This window comes from Drosophila hydei, unplaced genomic scaffold (assembly GCF_003285905.1).
Source record: "Drosophila hydei strain 15085-1641.00,03,60 unplaced genomic scaffold, DhydRS2 tig00000090-arrow-arrow-pilon, whole genome shotgun sequence".
Classification (NCBI taxonomy): domain Eukaryota; kingdom Metazoa; phylum Arthropoda; class Insecta; order Diptera; family Drosophilidae; genus Drosophila; species Drosophila hydei.
Genome location: NW_022045662.1, coordinates 1,455,551 through 1,470,100, shown reverse-complemented (window position 1 = coordinate 1,470,100; position 14,550 = coordinate 1,455,551). Strand labels below are relative to the sequence as shown.

Genomic DNA, 14,550 nt, shown 5'->3' with positions numbered 1-14,550 from the left:
AACAAAAGAGAAACCAAAATTGCGGTGGTCTGTGTTTACATATATATGTATGCATGGCCAATAACTATAATGGCACCGTCCCTCCTCCTCCCACTCACACACACACTATCGTGTTATGTTTATATTTTTTCGTATAGCTTTTGCGCGTTTATTTTGGCTCTGTGCAGCAGATTTTCGCTGCGTTTTTAACTGCTTCGCACACACACGCACACGCTACCACACACACATCCACCCGCACGCGCGACTTTGACAAAACATTATTTCGCATTTGTTTTATCTTATTTTTTATATTTATACGCTTCGGTAGAAGCATTCACACTTACACTTGACATCACATTTTTATCACTTATTCTATTTCGTTTTGGTTTTATTTTAATTGAGTTTTGCAACAATTTACTGCATTAGTTTAATGCCTTACGCAGTTTGGCTTTACGTTGCGCATTCATGCGTTCGCGTTACTCATGTTGGGACTAACATTGAGCATTTGGCGCTGCACGCGCTAATGCTCGCTTACGTTACTCACTTAACGACATTTCGTTGGGTGAGCACTACACAAATTGAACGAAAAGCTGCTCAACGTTTATTTGCAAATTGATATTTGAATGAAATTGGTATTTTGTAAATAAGTACTTGCGCATCAGAAGCGGCATATTGACTGTTTTCTCGATGACTTTTTTTAAAATTATTTTATTTTAATACAGTAGAAACCAGTTAAATTGAAATTGCACAAAAATTCTAACCCAACTTTTCGAAATTCTGTTTTGACTTAAAATTTTAAGAAAACAACTTGATTTTCGCCAGTTATGTAGTTTATTTAATATGTTTTATATAAATATATATATATACGTATATATATATTTGCTTTAGTTTTATAAAAAATCTTGCAATCTTTGCCTAAAACTATACAAAAAACTTAACATTTAAAGGTTGCCAGCGAAACGCTTCGATATTTCTTGATTTATCAATTATATATAGTATTATGATCGGTGAAAGACTCAAAAGCAATAATTATGTTTTTTCTTCATCGTATTATAAGAGCGTTGCTATTGTTGTTGTAGCTGCTGATTTTTGCTTGGCAGTTGCAAGTTGCGCTTAATTTCATAAGAATCAAATATATATATATATATATATATATTATATATATAAATCTCTAAATATATCTATATATATCTATATAGAGTTCTTTAGAATTTCTTGGGCCGTAACTCTTGTTTCTGTTCGTAATTTACACGCTAAATATTAAATTAAGTTTAAAAGTAATAAAAAAAATATATTTTTTTTCAAGCTGAAAATTGTTAAAAGAAAGAAGAAATAACTGTTGAAATATTTTTCATGCTCAAATATTTGAACAGTTTTTTAAATTTGAGTTGTGATCATTGATTAAGAGTTTCTTTCTTCTTCTTCTTTTTCTTGTTGAGTGGGTGGAAATGGATTTGAATAGATTGTCTTTTTCTTGCTTTTTTTCTTCAACTAGTTGTCTTGATTTGTGCTAAATAATAATAATTATGAATTTAATCATCCAGAGAGTTTCTCTCTTTCTCTCTCTGTCTCTGTCTCTGTCTCGCTCTATCTCGCTAGCTGGTTTACTTGTTGCGTTCGTTTTTCGCTGGCTCCACCTGCTTGGCAAACTCGCCCATCACCTCTTTATATATGACCGGATCCAGATTGCGACCAAGCATATATATAAGCCACCAATCGCCAATGTCCAAGCGGTGCGAGAGCGTGCGACAGGTCTCCATGGGAATCATACGATTGCGCGCATTCAACAGGCGCGGCCGGAACTTGGGCATGAAGATGATGCAGGCACTGTAAATATATAGAATATATTTTATAGATCAAGATCAAGATTCAAATATGCAAAGAAAAGACTAAAAATGTTGACATTTAACAGACAGTTTAACTTGAATGTTAACTTGTGTAACAGCGCACTGTTAGCTAAAAGCAAGTGCTTAACAGTGCCATATGAAACAAAACCCAGCTTAACAGCGTTGCCTGACAAGGCGACAGAGAATATGTGAAACGTGTTAACAGCACGTAACAGAGCTTTGAGTTATCTAGCCTAACATAACTTAGCTTAGAACAAGAACTAAATCGAAAATGTGGCTAAAATTAAGTTTTGTCGTTTGTCTAAATTACATGAGCACGAAGAGCAACTAGAAAATTGCTGCCCTTTTAACTAACATGAACTTTAACAGCAACTGGAACTACCTATAACAGACTGTTAAGCTAACATTAACTTAACCTACTATGCCGCTATATGTCTAGTTAACATAACCAGAACAATGTATAACAGTCTATAGCTGCAGTTAAGCTAACATGAAGCTAAGCAAGAATCTTAGTTATATATCTATCTATATGTATGTACCGGAATATCATCAGGCCGACGAGCAGTATGAGCAGTATCCAATACCAGAACCAAATGAACACATAGGTCTTCTCGTTGACAATATTCAGCGGCAATATGCAGAGGGAATCGTGCGTCTGCAGTGAGCCGCCGGCACCATATTTGTGGAAAATGCATTTGGTGACGCGCGGAAAGACGTACACCATGGGATCCATGCGCTGCTCCTGCGGTACATCCGACAGTCCCATGATGTTCGTGCCATACGATATGAACTCGCCGTCAAAGAAGCGATTCATCAAATACATCTGGAGCACAATATTGACAAAGCAGAGCACCTCGCAGGCCCAATAGCGCATGGCGTACAGTTTATGGCGCTGCAATATACAAAATGGACAATCGATATTATTTTTAGATATCGCTGGGGCTTTCGATGAATCGCGCTCACCTTCACGTGCTTGATGAGATAGTCGAGCAGGGCATCGCGCTTGGCCTCCTTCTCCTCGCTCGTGCAGATCGTGATGTTCAGACCCATGACAATCATTCGCATCAGTCCGCCCTCGAATTTGTTCCACAAAAACTTCGGCGTATAGCAGGCCATGGCCTATGGAATGGGGAAAGCAGGCAAATAATTGTTAAAATCGCAATTTCAATACAAAATATTAACACTAATTAATGATACTTGGGCATAAGAGTTTTCTTAAAGATAAAAAGATACTTTAAAGACATTTTCGAGATATCTGTGGCTATTTGAAAAATATATCCATTTCACTAGAGATCTTATCTATATTGACTATTTTTATTCTGGATTTTTTATTTGACTTAGGTTATATAGCGAGTAGCTCTTAGGCAAGGTTTACTGTACACGAGCGCTCTTATATTCAAGGCATTTGAGTTTTTATTTCAGGCAGATTTCGCTGTATTAGGCTGGCTTATATAGAAATAAGCTATAACTGCAAGCTTTAAGCTTGTGCTCAAAGCTTTTATGAGTAAAGTAGACATTCGTTATAGGCAGCATTTACTATACTATTCAGATGTATGTATAGGAAACGTTTTACTGAAATATAAGTAGTATAACATCTATTCCAAAGTTCATAGTTAGAGGAGCTTTCAGCAAAAGCTTTTGCAGCTTACAGCCAACATTTTCTAGTCAGTTTTAGCCAGTTTATACTGTGCTCGAGTCAGCATTGTGTGCACTTAAACTGTATAAGACTCGATTGGGAAAAGCTGTACTCAAGAGCTTTAAGCTCAATCTAGATTCATTTTGCAGCCTGTCCATTGTAGGCTGTTTTTACTGTATACGACTAGTTACTCTTATACAATAGACATTTGTATGCAGCTAAGACTGTATAAGCCTGTGTTTGCAGTGAAGAGCTTTAAGCACAATTCAAAAAGTCTGCAACTTTGCGTTGTAGGCAGTTTTCACTGTTAATAAGTCGCATAACTCGTTTGTCTTAAGCTTTAGTGTTACCGTACATGAAGTAAAGAGCTTTAAGCTTTGTCTAAAAGCTCTGTATGCCTTATATATAGAACATAATTATATATAATCATCATTGTTCATTGTAGGCACTGTTTACTGTATACGACTAGTTAGTCTTATACAATAGACATTTGTATTCAGCTCAGACTGTATATGCACTGTAGAGCTTTAAGCTTAATTCAAAAGCTCTGCCGTTGTGCGCTTTAGCCTGTTTAAACTGTACTTGAGAATGACTGGTAATACACTACACGCAAATATTAGCCAAGAGCTTTTGATTTTGAAGAGAGAGAAAAATCTGAATCTAGTTTTTAAGGCGCGTTTCCCAGTGTTGTTGTTGTTGTTGTTGTTGTTCTGCTTCTTGTTGGAATTTAGCAAGTCACTAATCCATTGGAATCCAGTATCTGGCATTTCGCAAGTGTTTGTTGCTGACTTTGGTGTTTAGCAACTAATGTTGTTGTTGTTGTTGATTGTGTTTGCGTGTTGCGCAACAGGCGCGCAATCATGCTTGATTGCGCGTGCTTGGCAATACAATGAACTGTGCGTTCCCCCCTTCAAAAGTAGTCAACGGTTAGGCATTAGCCGCAGCTCGTTCTGGCTCTCTCTCTCTCTCTCTTATTCTCTCTCTCACACGCACACACCTCCACAGCCTCCCCCTCTGCATAGACCAAAAGCCAAAGCACGCATTCAATTAAGCTTCATTGAAGTAGAGCTTGTTGTGCGTGTGTGTGTGTGTGCGTGTGTGCGTTGGCATCTGCGTAGCAATTGAGACCACGAGCAAAAAAAAAGACCAAAACGTCAAACATAAACGTGAGATATCTCTCCTTTCAAATACCCTATTATACAGGGCAAAGTGGGGGGTGGGGAAACAGCTTACGATTGTTCGGGCATACCAAGTGGTGCGGCAGAGTTACTGAATAGCTGTCGTGCTTACCTGAAAGAAGAGCACAAAGCACACCCATTGGTAGTAGGTATAGTATTTCCGGGCATCCTTGTCATTGAAGTCGTTGGCAACGCCAGGATGTGCCACCTCACGCCCGACCTGAAAGCGAGCATACACAGAAGTATAAGTATAAGTAGTATAACAGTATTATAAGTAGTATAACAGTATACAACAATAGTAGAAAATGTTAAAGTGGCATACATTTCACATATATAATGTGAATATAGTTAAAAATCAAAACCATATAACAGAAATCAGAAATCAGTATAACAGTCTTGGCAGCAGTGGGGTTATGTGTTATACAGCTCATATTAAAGTTTACAACTGGTATTAAATGTATTTAAATGTTTTAATTGGTGACCACAGTCAAGCACACAATATAACAGTATTCAGTATAACAGTTGTGAGCCATAAATACTTGAGCTTAGGGCTTTTCACAATAGAGTATGCGTGATAATTGTGATATATAAATCGTTAAGCTCGCTTGCATTTTTTCACAGTTGTTATACTGATAACTGTTATATTGTGTGATTGTTATAATGGGCTCGCTTATTTATGATTCACAAGTGATGTACTGGTTTCCTTTTGCAATAAAGCTCGATTATGTTGTTTAGAAACTGTTATATTGTTTAACTGTTATACTATGTTGCAATGATCTAGTAAGTAAAGTACCTTAAATATATTCTAACAAAGTTTATACACAAATTGTACAATTCTGTCTATTCGCCCTACCTAGTATAACAGTAAGCAGTATAACAGTTGTAAGCACAACATATAACAGTAGAATATTAAGCCAAGTATTGTGTGGGGTATACATAAGATATTGCTTATATATCATATAAATAAAGTGGTATAACAGTTCCCTATATAACAGTTAGGTGTTTGCCTGAGTAGGTAAAATGCATTTCGCATATAGGTCTCCTTTAGAGATCGTCTCGACACAGAAGCTCTACGCTTTCTAATGATTTCCGCTCGGATGCCACTTCTAATTTTTTTCCTTTCTTCATCGACAAACGGCTTGATCATTTTCACGTACTCTGCCTAAAGGACGAGGACATGTTGCTCGTCTGTGTTTTTGATGGTTCCACGAAATCACAAAACATTGCCCCTGTTGAAACATGAGATATGTGCATAAACAAGAGGCTGGCCGAGGGCTATTCAATTTTTGTGTCGTTGTTAATCGGTTTTTTATTTTCGTTTTTTGGTTTTTGTTTTTTTTTTTTTTTTGGATCACACGAAGCGCAATTTCGCAGCGACAACGCCCCGTTTATAATTGCTTTATAGCCGCAGCATATAAATATGCACATATTTATGCGAGGCATCCAAAAACGGGCCTACAGCATGTATTACACACATCATACAAATGAGACAACGCTGAACGTGATCGGCCTACATAAGGATGTGGAGAAGATGTACAAAACCAAAAAAGAAGGAACAATAAAGCGAGGCAAGATAAGACAAGATTTCAATGAAGCAGAAAAGGTAGCAAATTCTGGGAAGCTGCGCTTTCAGCATGATTGCGCGACTTACTATATTTGGAGACTTGTGTAGAGTTTGTAAACATGGCATTACATGATTTGCTGAGGTTTGTTTGGTTGAAATGCATTTGAAAATATATAAAATTACTTTTGGAGACTTGTGTAGACTTTTTTAAAATATGCTTTAAGCATGTTTGAACATTTGCTGCAATCAATTAAGTCATCTCTAATGCAATTCAGGGCTAAAAGTATTTTTGGAGACTAGTGTAGACTTTGTACAAATGTTAATTTAATCACGCAATAACGTTAGACTTTGCTAAATTTCATTAAACTTACTTTTGATACAGTTAATGTTAGTTTTCTTATGTTCAAAAATATTTTTTTATTGTAGACTTTGTAGAGTTAGTTGGGAATAAAGTTAGCCGTTCTATGCTAAATTCTAATATTTATTTACTCTAAGAGCCATGCATACATCAAATGCTTTGTGGAGACTTGTGTAGATATTTTTGATTTGTAATTTAAACTTGATTTTAAGTAGTATATTGCCAAAAATATAATTAGATCCGCAAAGTACCAACAGTGGAGACTTTTGTGATTTGTAGACTATGCAAAAGCTTTGTAGTATAGCAAAAAAAATTAAGTTAACGCAATTGTCTGCTACTATACATGCTGTTAAGTTTAATGTAGAGTTGTGTAGACTTCTCACCTGTCGATTGAACGCATCCGGCATGGTGAACGTACTATGGATCCAGCAAAAGGTGTTGACCACATGTGGCGGTATGCCATTGACGATGCAGCTGATTGGTTGGCCGACATATTGGGTGGCCGTGATGATCAGGCTGCAGGTGAGCAAAAGTACCGTTGTGAAGGAGTTGTGGAGACGAAAGACTGCATTATCCGTCTGGATGTCCTGCCATTTGAGGTAGCTCTTCAAGCTACCCAACAGCTTATACATTTTGGCACAGTATCAAATTGCTGAGTCTATTGCAGTGTAGAGTGTAGAGTTGTAGAGTTGTAGAGTTGTAGAGTTGGGTAGTTGTAGAGGAACAGAGCTTCAGCTGAAGCGAGTATTCAAAAAATAACAGTGTTGGAAAATGGCGTGTTGATAACGAATTGCGTTAAATTTACGGCTCGAATTGTTTCTTCGTCTTTCGTTTATTGTTGTTGTTGATGTTGTTTCCCTTAATCAGACAGCACAAACGATGCATATCAGTGTATCAAACTGTAAATAGACAAATTGGAGAGATGTCAAAAAGCAGAAGAAACACAAACTTATAACGAGGCAAGTTGCGAGAGAAACAGAAAGCATGATAACTGTTAAACGAATATCTATGAAGAAATGAAAAAACTCTATATGTAATATATCTCAGGTATATGAATAATGGAATTATATTTTAAGCGTATATCTAAAGGTGTTTAGGAATTAAGTTTCGTATCTTTTTTATTGCAGATTAAGAACTTAAATTTATTTGAACTTGACTTAGTAGCGTCTAAAGAACTGTAAGTCATAGACTCTAATATGCTATAAATAATATGATATGATATAGGATATGTTATGATGATGATAAAGGAACTAAGTAAAGCAGCTATGGTTTCACTACTTCACAAATTAAATTTAAGGAACTCTATATGCCTGGATGATCTAAATGATATAGGTGATATTTAAGAGATCATCTATAAAAGATTCATTAGAGATTCATAGAGAGAATCTGAATAGAAAGAAAAATAAGATTCTAGATGAAGCAGTTCAAGTCAACGATGAATTACAGAAGATCTTTCTCTCACTCTCTATCTCTTTCTCTCTTGTTTATTTATTTTGTAACTCTATTTTTATACATAATGCTATAATCATATATCTCAAAAATCTTATGAAGTGAAGCTATCCTTCCTCTCTGAATAATGAGTAAAAAGAAGATTCCACATGAAGAGGAGTTTTAAAATTCAATTCACAAAAGATCTATCTGTCTCTCTTTCTCTCTCTTTTATGATATATAATATGTATATATATTTAGAATATGATTTTTTAACTATATTATAATAGACTATGATTTGTACATATAAGTATATATATATCTATCTCAGAATCCGCACGAAAGTTAAGCTTTCCTTCATCTACTTCTAGCCTCGCCCACACAGACCCCGTTTGCTGTGTGTGAAGGTCGTTTAAATAACACGAGGAGCGTATCTACAACCTGCGCCGTCTATCTATAACTATATCTATGTATATATATATATATATATATACTACGTGCTACACTAGTATCTTTGGGGATCGGTACATTTAGTTTGATTGGAAAACCTCTGATTGAAGTCGGCCGAAAAATGTAAATTTTTTGTTTGCCTCACGCTATCTGAAGACAAACACGCGACTTGACTTCAAGCATCGTAAACTATTTGAAAAAAAAAAAAAAAACAGGGGAGGGGCGGGGGGCGTGACAGCGTGTGTGTGTGTGTGTGCTATTGTGTGATTGAGCAAGAACGTAAATCAACTAATAGAATCTGCAGACAGCTTCAATTTCAATTAAAGGCAAATGCGCTGCACTGAGAGAAATTGATGCGTCCCATCATTTAAATATATCCAATTGCCATTTGTTCCACTTGTTCCAAGTCACCCTGTCCCCCCCTCACTCCCTCTCCCTTTCTGCAATTGAGAGTTGAATGCACTCGACTCGATCTTTATACGCTTGACCCGATCTTCCACTTAAGTCTTCGTATTCAAGTAGCAATCGATTGCTCAAAGCAATTGCGTTCTGAATGCTCTGGGCTACATTCGATTCATTCAAATATATAATAAAACTATAAATAAAGGTGATTTATTTATCCACAACTTAACATAAAAAAAAAACTCTGCAATTGTCGACGCTGAGCCACCTTAAAGTACGACTTAATTTAGATCAGTTTACCTAAACTAATTCAATTATTTGATTCATTCTTCATTCTGGGTGTTAATTTAAATGGGATCGCACACAGCAGAAGTGAAAAATTGCTCGTTTAAGAGAGAGAGAGAGAGAGAGAGAGAGAGAGAGAGAGAGAGAGAGAGAGGGAATGTGTGAAATGAGAGACAGAGTGAAAGGGGGAGAGGGCTAAGCTAACAGCGATAGATAGATAGAGAGAGAGATATATAGATATAGAGCTAGAGCTAGAGATAGAAATAGATAGAGAGATATTTGAGAGGCACAGAATGTACTACAGAGAAAGAGTGTGATATAAAAGAGAGATAGCAAGAGAAAAATAAAGAGAGAGAATAAGAGAGAGCGCTGAAAGCATATGGAGAAGTCTAAGAAAAACTGATTTTGGCTCCAGCAATCTTCCAGTTCATTCTGCTTGTTGGCTTCCACTTCTGTTGTAGCTGATAAGACTTTGCCCCAAATGAAAAATGTTTATAAACTTTGATTTAATTAGATTTTCTGGCTGCTGAAGACAACACGGAATGATGTTGCCATTTGTTTTCACATCTATGAATCATGTGAATCTACTTTTAAGGGTAGCTATTTGTAGCTCCCTCTTACAGTTCTGCGACTTTCCTCTGGCGCTCCTCACCCTGCTGTAACTGATTCCCCTGCCCACCTGTTGGGTATCTCTATATGATCGTTCATTTTATGACTAACTATTCTATTGACACCCTGCTGGTTCCGTCACACACACACACACACACATGCATCTATAAATATTCCGCTCAGTCTTCCCCTTTGTATGGCCCCTGTTTTCCTGTTTATTCCGCACGCTTCGCTGGCTACGGGCAAGGCAAATGCAACTGCAACAATTAACCGCAACAGGCAGCCGCAACAATGACCGCCACACACACACACGCACGCACACACACAGCCGCCCCCTGCTATGATCCCACCCACTCGCCCTCCTTCGCCTCCTGCTGCCATGCAGCAAGTGGGGCGCTTCTATTTCATTGCCAAGGCCATGGAAAGCGAGGCAAAAGTTATGTGCGACAAATTGCAATTTCTATGCACACTTACAGCGTACCAAAAAGCGGCGGGCGCAGAGGCGTGGCAGAGGGGAGGAAGGTGTGAGATTGGCGTGGCAGCTGTTAGTTGAACCGAGCGCAGGTGTCGCATTGCAAAGGTCGTCGGCGCAGTATTAAATGCACTTTACGTGCCTTAAACAGAATTTCGAAATAATAAAAACAATTTTTGTTTTTGAATTTGATGTAATGAGGGGAATTACTAGCATGGGGTATGCTAGACAGCGACAGGCGTTATGCAACAGCAGCAAGTATATGATAATAATGATAATGTAAATGCTAATGCTAATGAACTAGGATCATAGTAATGCTAAGGATAATGATAATGACTATTCATTTAAAAAGAAGGATTAACAATGATGCTTATGAGCTATGCTGATGATAATGATAATGCTAATGACAATAAGAATGCTAATAACAATGACAATAGTAATGCTAATGATAATGAAAATGCTAATGCTAAAGATAGTGATAATTCTAATGGTAATGCTAATGACAATAACAATGCTAATGATAAGGACAATGAGAATGCTAATGTTAATGTTAATGATAAATACAATACAAATGCTAATGCATTAGCTTTGCATAATGTTAACTTTAATGATTATGAGCTTGAAAATAATGATGCAAATGCTAATGCTAATGATTGCATTAATAATCATTGTAATTAATGTTGCGTACATAAGCTTGGTAATAATGATGCTAATACTAATGTGCTATGCTAATAAATGCACTAATGACAATGACAATGCCAATGCTAATGCTAATAAAAGCGCAAATGAATAAGTTAATGCTAATAATTACCATTTAATATTGATTAAATGGGTAGCAATAATGTCAAAGACGCTGAGTTACTGGTACTGGGATAAATTCATATAGCACATACATCAAGGCATCGTAGATGATGCCTTAACAATAAGAGATAATGAGATTAGCATTGACTTCAAGTCAAGCCAAGTCTTACTTTCCATGGCTTAGTCAGACTTTACAGGGCATTAGCTAGTCGCCCAATTCCAGTTAGAATAGTTTTAATTGCATTTGCATCGCTTTTAGTTATGTTGTGTATCTGTTTGTTCGTTAGTTTGTTTGTCATGCAATTAGAATGTTGAGAGCTTTACACGTTTAACCTTAACATAAATACTTTGTCGGAGTCCGAATCGAAGTCGGAGTTGAACAGACGTTTCAGTTAGTCATTTCATTTGTGATGTCACAAGTTAGAAAACAAATTCATTTGGCTTTAATTGCATTGTTTTGTTGGCTTGTTGGCTTGTTGTTTTGTTGTTGTTGGTAAGCAGCTGGCCAAGCGGAAGTGCTTACCTCTCCCCTCTCTGGCCCTCTCTCTACCTGCATCTACATCTTTTTGCTCGCTCTATGCATCACTTTGTTGCGGTCTCTCCCTTTCCCTCTCTTTCTCTCTGTTTTCCTGTGGCTTTGTTTGGCTACCTTCGATGACTCTGCAACTGGCAGATGGCATCAACTTCAATTGGAAAATAACGAGAGTTGCTCGAAGTGTTTGGCTATATGCTTAGTAATGTTTCATAATTTGCCTTGAACTTTGTTCCTATGTGCCAAGAAGTGCTTTTATAAAGCTTTTTGATGTTCTCAATGTTTTGATGAGCATCTCAGCAGACTAATTCTAAGCTTTCGTCAAAGCTAAGCGTTTTAAATTATACTAAGCTTTAATGCGCTTTAATAAAACTTTACATTACTTTACTACCTAATCAAGATTTACTACCTAAGCAAGATTTACGTAAAGCTTTACTTATATAAAGCTTTGATCAGCTAACATTTCTACCTAATAAATATTTCATACACAAGTTTTTTTATTATGCTAAGTACATTTAAAACTTTAATGAGCTTTAGCTAAAAAACTCTCTCCTACACTTCATTTAAACTATCCAGCGCAGCTGCTCATTAAGCCTTTTCCAAAGCATCAAGCTAATGATCGAATACGAACTTTATATTTCTGTAACATCAATAAAATAGTAGCAAAGCTTTCTTTGCTTACATTTTAAAATTGTTTGAGAATTTGATTTGTTTGTAAATATTTAAGTTAAGCTTTTTGTTTGGTGTTTATTACATATTTATTGAAGTTAAGTTTTATTGATACCGAATACCGAATACTGAATGTGTGTTCATTACTAAATTAAGAGCTTAACTTATTTTTCTTGTTCTATAGCTAGGCTCATAAAGTAATTTGATTTGTCTTTTCAGTAGAGACAAAAAAACACTGATGAAATCTCAAGATCTTTAATAAAAATAACCTGAGCTTGAGCTGGGTTTAATATATTATAGTTTTTCCAGGTACTTCATAAACTGCCTAACCCTCCCCCCTCCCCTTTGCCATCAGCTACCCTTTCTCACATGTTTTATTAGGTTCTTGGTTCGTAAAAACCGCAGACAGTAAAAAACCAACACTAGTAGGGAGCTGCTCAGCGAGCGGGACAATTCGAACTGTGGACGCCGCATCGAAACAATGAGTTGCCTCTGTGCGGCTTCAATTGACCATTTCCGTCGCATGGACGGCAAGGGGAACGGGCGAATAGAGCTAGAGAAGGGGGCGGAAGAGGCGAGGCATCTGACAAGTGGAAGGCGACACTAATGAGAAACATCTTTGGGCTAAAGCCAATGCAGATGCTAAGAAGATGAAACCCATTGTCAGAGCAAGCGAATGAGAGAGGTCGAGAGATAGAGAGAGATAGAAACAAGTGTATATAAAGACAAGCCGAGATCTTTTCATGGCATTTAAAGCGTGAGAGAAGCATAAAACAAAAAAAATTAAAAAAAAGGAAGCTGCAGCTGAACATTTTCTTTAAGAAAAGAAAACAAAAGAGCTGTGGAAAGAAAACTTAAAGAAAACAAAGAGAGATATGCCAAAGGGTAGACTAATTGAGATAGAAATGCAAGCTAAGTGAAGAAATAATTAAGATTAATTAACGGGGCGACAAAAAAAGCCTATGAAATTAAGAAAAAAAAATAATTCAATCCACATTTTTCTTGCAAATGTAAAAAAAGTAAATAAATTATACAAAAATTCTAGTCAAAGTCATGTTATGTTTGGCTACATTTCTGATGATTAAAAAAAAAATTAACTTTAAATTAATACAAATTATTTGAATTGAAAAAAATTATATTAGTTAAATCAAATTTAAAAATAAGTTCATAAGAAAATATTTTATTAATTTTCATTTTGAAATCAATAAGCATAAATAAAATCGAGCACAATTAAAGCTCGACGCGTTAGCGTTAATTGTTAAAGCGCAGTCTACGCTGCAGTGAACCCAATTGGTACGGTTAAATGTTTTACATAAGAGCAGCTTAGACTACTAGTAATTAGAACTGTTAATCTTGAGCTTGAGCTTAACCCTAGAGCGCACTGGGCCGCTCTCTCTCTCATTCTCTTTGTCTCTCTGACACAGAGACACACACGTACACATAAATAGATTGTTAATGGAAAGAGGCAGAATTGTGACTTACGCGAAAAAATTCGAAGTCCCTTGCGTTGGTCTCTTTCACTGTTTGCTGTTGCTGTTCGACTGAACTTTCATTGTGTGTGGTTGTTGTTGTTGCTGTGCTGCAGTCAGCTGCCAGCTGTGCGAGTGTTGTCGTTCTTGTTGTAGTGAATTTGCATAAACAGCGGCGCTCGCCACACATACACATACGACAAAGCAGCAGCAGAACAGGTTCTTCTGTAAGGTTTTTTGTTGTTGTTTCCGTTGAAGGGCTGCTGCACTCTGTTTTATTCTTGAATATTATTTTATTTTCTATACACGTTGTTGTTGTTGCTGTTGCAGCTGTGCGTAAAACGCGCGCGTCGCGTCGTTGCGTTGCAGTTGCTGCAGCCGAATACGCGCAACTGAAATCCAAAATCAAAATGAAAAAAAAAAAACCAAATAAACGCGCGTTCTAACTGCAGTTTCTTGTTCAGTTCGTTTGCTCACAGGAGTATAGTGTACAACTGCAATTGTATGCACAGAGAACCAAAAACAAGTTACAAAAAAAAAATAATAATAATGAAATGAAGTAACAGAAACAGCGGCAAACGTAAAACAGAAGTTAAAAAACTGAAATGAAATTGTTTTGAGCTCGCTTTTTCGACTGTATTTGAGCAGAGACCAGCGTGCGCTGCTGTCGCCGTCGACTGCCGCCGCTTGCTTATCGTCGTTTCGTTTCGTACCGTTTTCGTTGCTGCTGCTGCTGCTGCGGCTGCTACAAAAAAATCTCACACGCGCGCGCCACGTTCACTGTTGCGCTCAAAACTGGACTGCTCAACGGCTGTACGGCAACGCAACTCAACTCAGCTTCAAGCCACTCCCGCTCATTGCTCACAGTCTC

The 14,550-nt window shown here is 37.0% G+C and overlaps 1 protein-coding gene across 3 annotated transcripts; it reads right to left on the bottom strand.

The window, feature by feature from the left end:
- Window positions 1–1,320: 1,320 nt before the first annotated feature.
- On the bottom strand, window positions 1,321–14,483 carry LOC111592994 (innexin inx1). Of its 3 annotated transcripts, none has more exons than XM_023305499.2 (7): window positions 14,393–14,483; window positions 13,693–14,071; window positions 6,946–7,461; window positions 4,753–4,860; window positions 2,790–2,945; window positions 2,366–2,718; window positions 1,321–1,806 (listed from the first exon to the last, which is right to left on the bottom strand). In XM_023305499.2, the coding sequence occupies exons 3-7, from the start codon at window positions 7,192–7,194 to the stop codon at window positions 1,584–1,586; spliced, it is 1,089 nt and encodes a 362-aa protein (XP_023161267.1). In that variant the 5' UTR covers window positions 7,195–7,461; window positions 13,693–14,071; window positions 14,393–14,483; the 3' UTR covers window positions 1,321–1,583. The 3 variants fall into 3 exon arrangements, with proteins under 3 accessions (XP_023161267.1, XP_023161266.1, XP_023161265.1); XM_023305498.2 differs by lacking the exon at window positions 14,393–14,483 and adding an exon at window positions 14,157–14,374; XM_023305497.2 differs by lacking the exon at window positions 14,393–14,483 and having other exon boundaries at window positions 6,946–7,297; window positions 7,368–7,461; window positions 13,693–14,373.
- Between the last annotated feature and the right edge of the window lie 67 nt (window positions 14,484–14,550).

What these genes read in the sequence shown, in the direction of transcription:
- LOC111592994 (XM_023305499.2), bottom strand. Translation starts at nt 7,194, where the DNA reads ATGTATAAGCTGTTGGGTAGCTTGAAGAGCTACCTCAAATGGCAGGAC. An exon ending in CGGATGCGTTCAATCGACAG is followed by an intron (nt 4,861 to 6,945) that starts GTGAGAAGTCTA and finishes GCTCGCTTTCAG; the next exon opens with GTCGGGCGTGAGGTGGCACA. An exon ending in ATCTCATCAAGCACGTGAAG is followed by an intron (nt 2,719 to 2,789) that starts GTGAGCGCGATT and finishes TGTATATTGCAG; the next exon opens with CGCCATAAACTGTACGCCAT.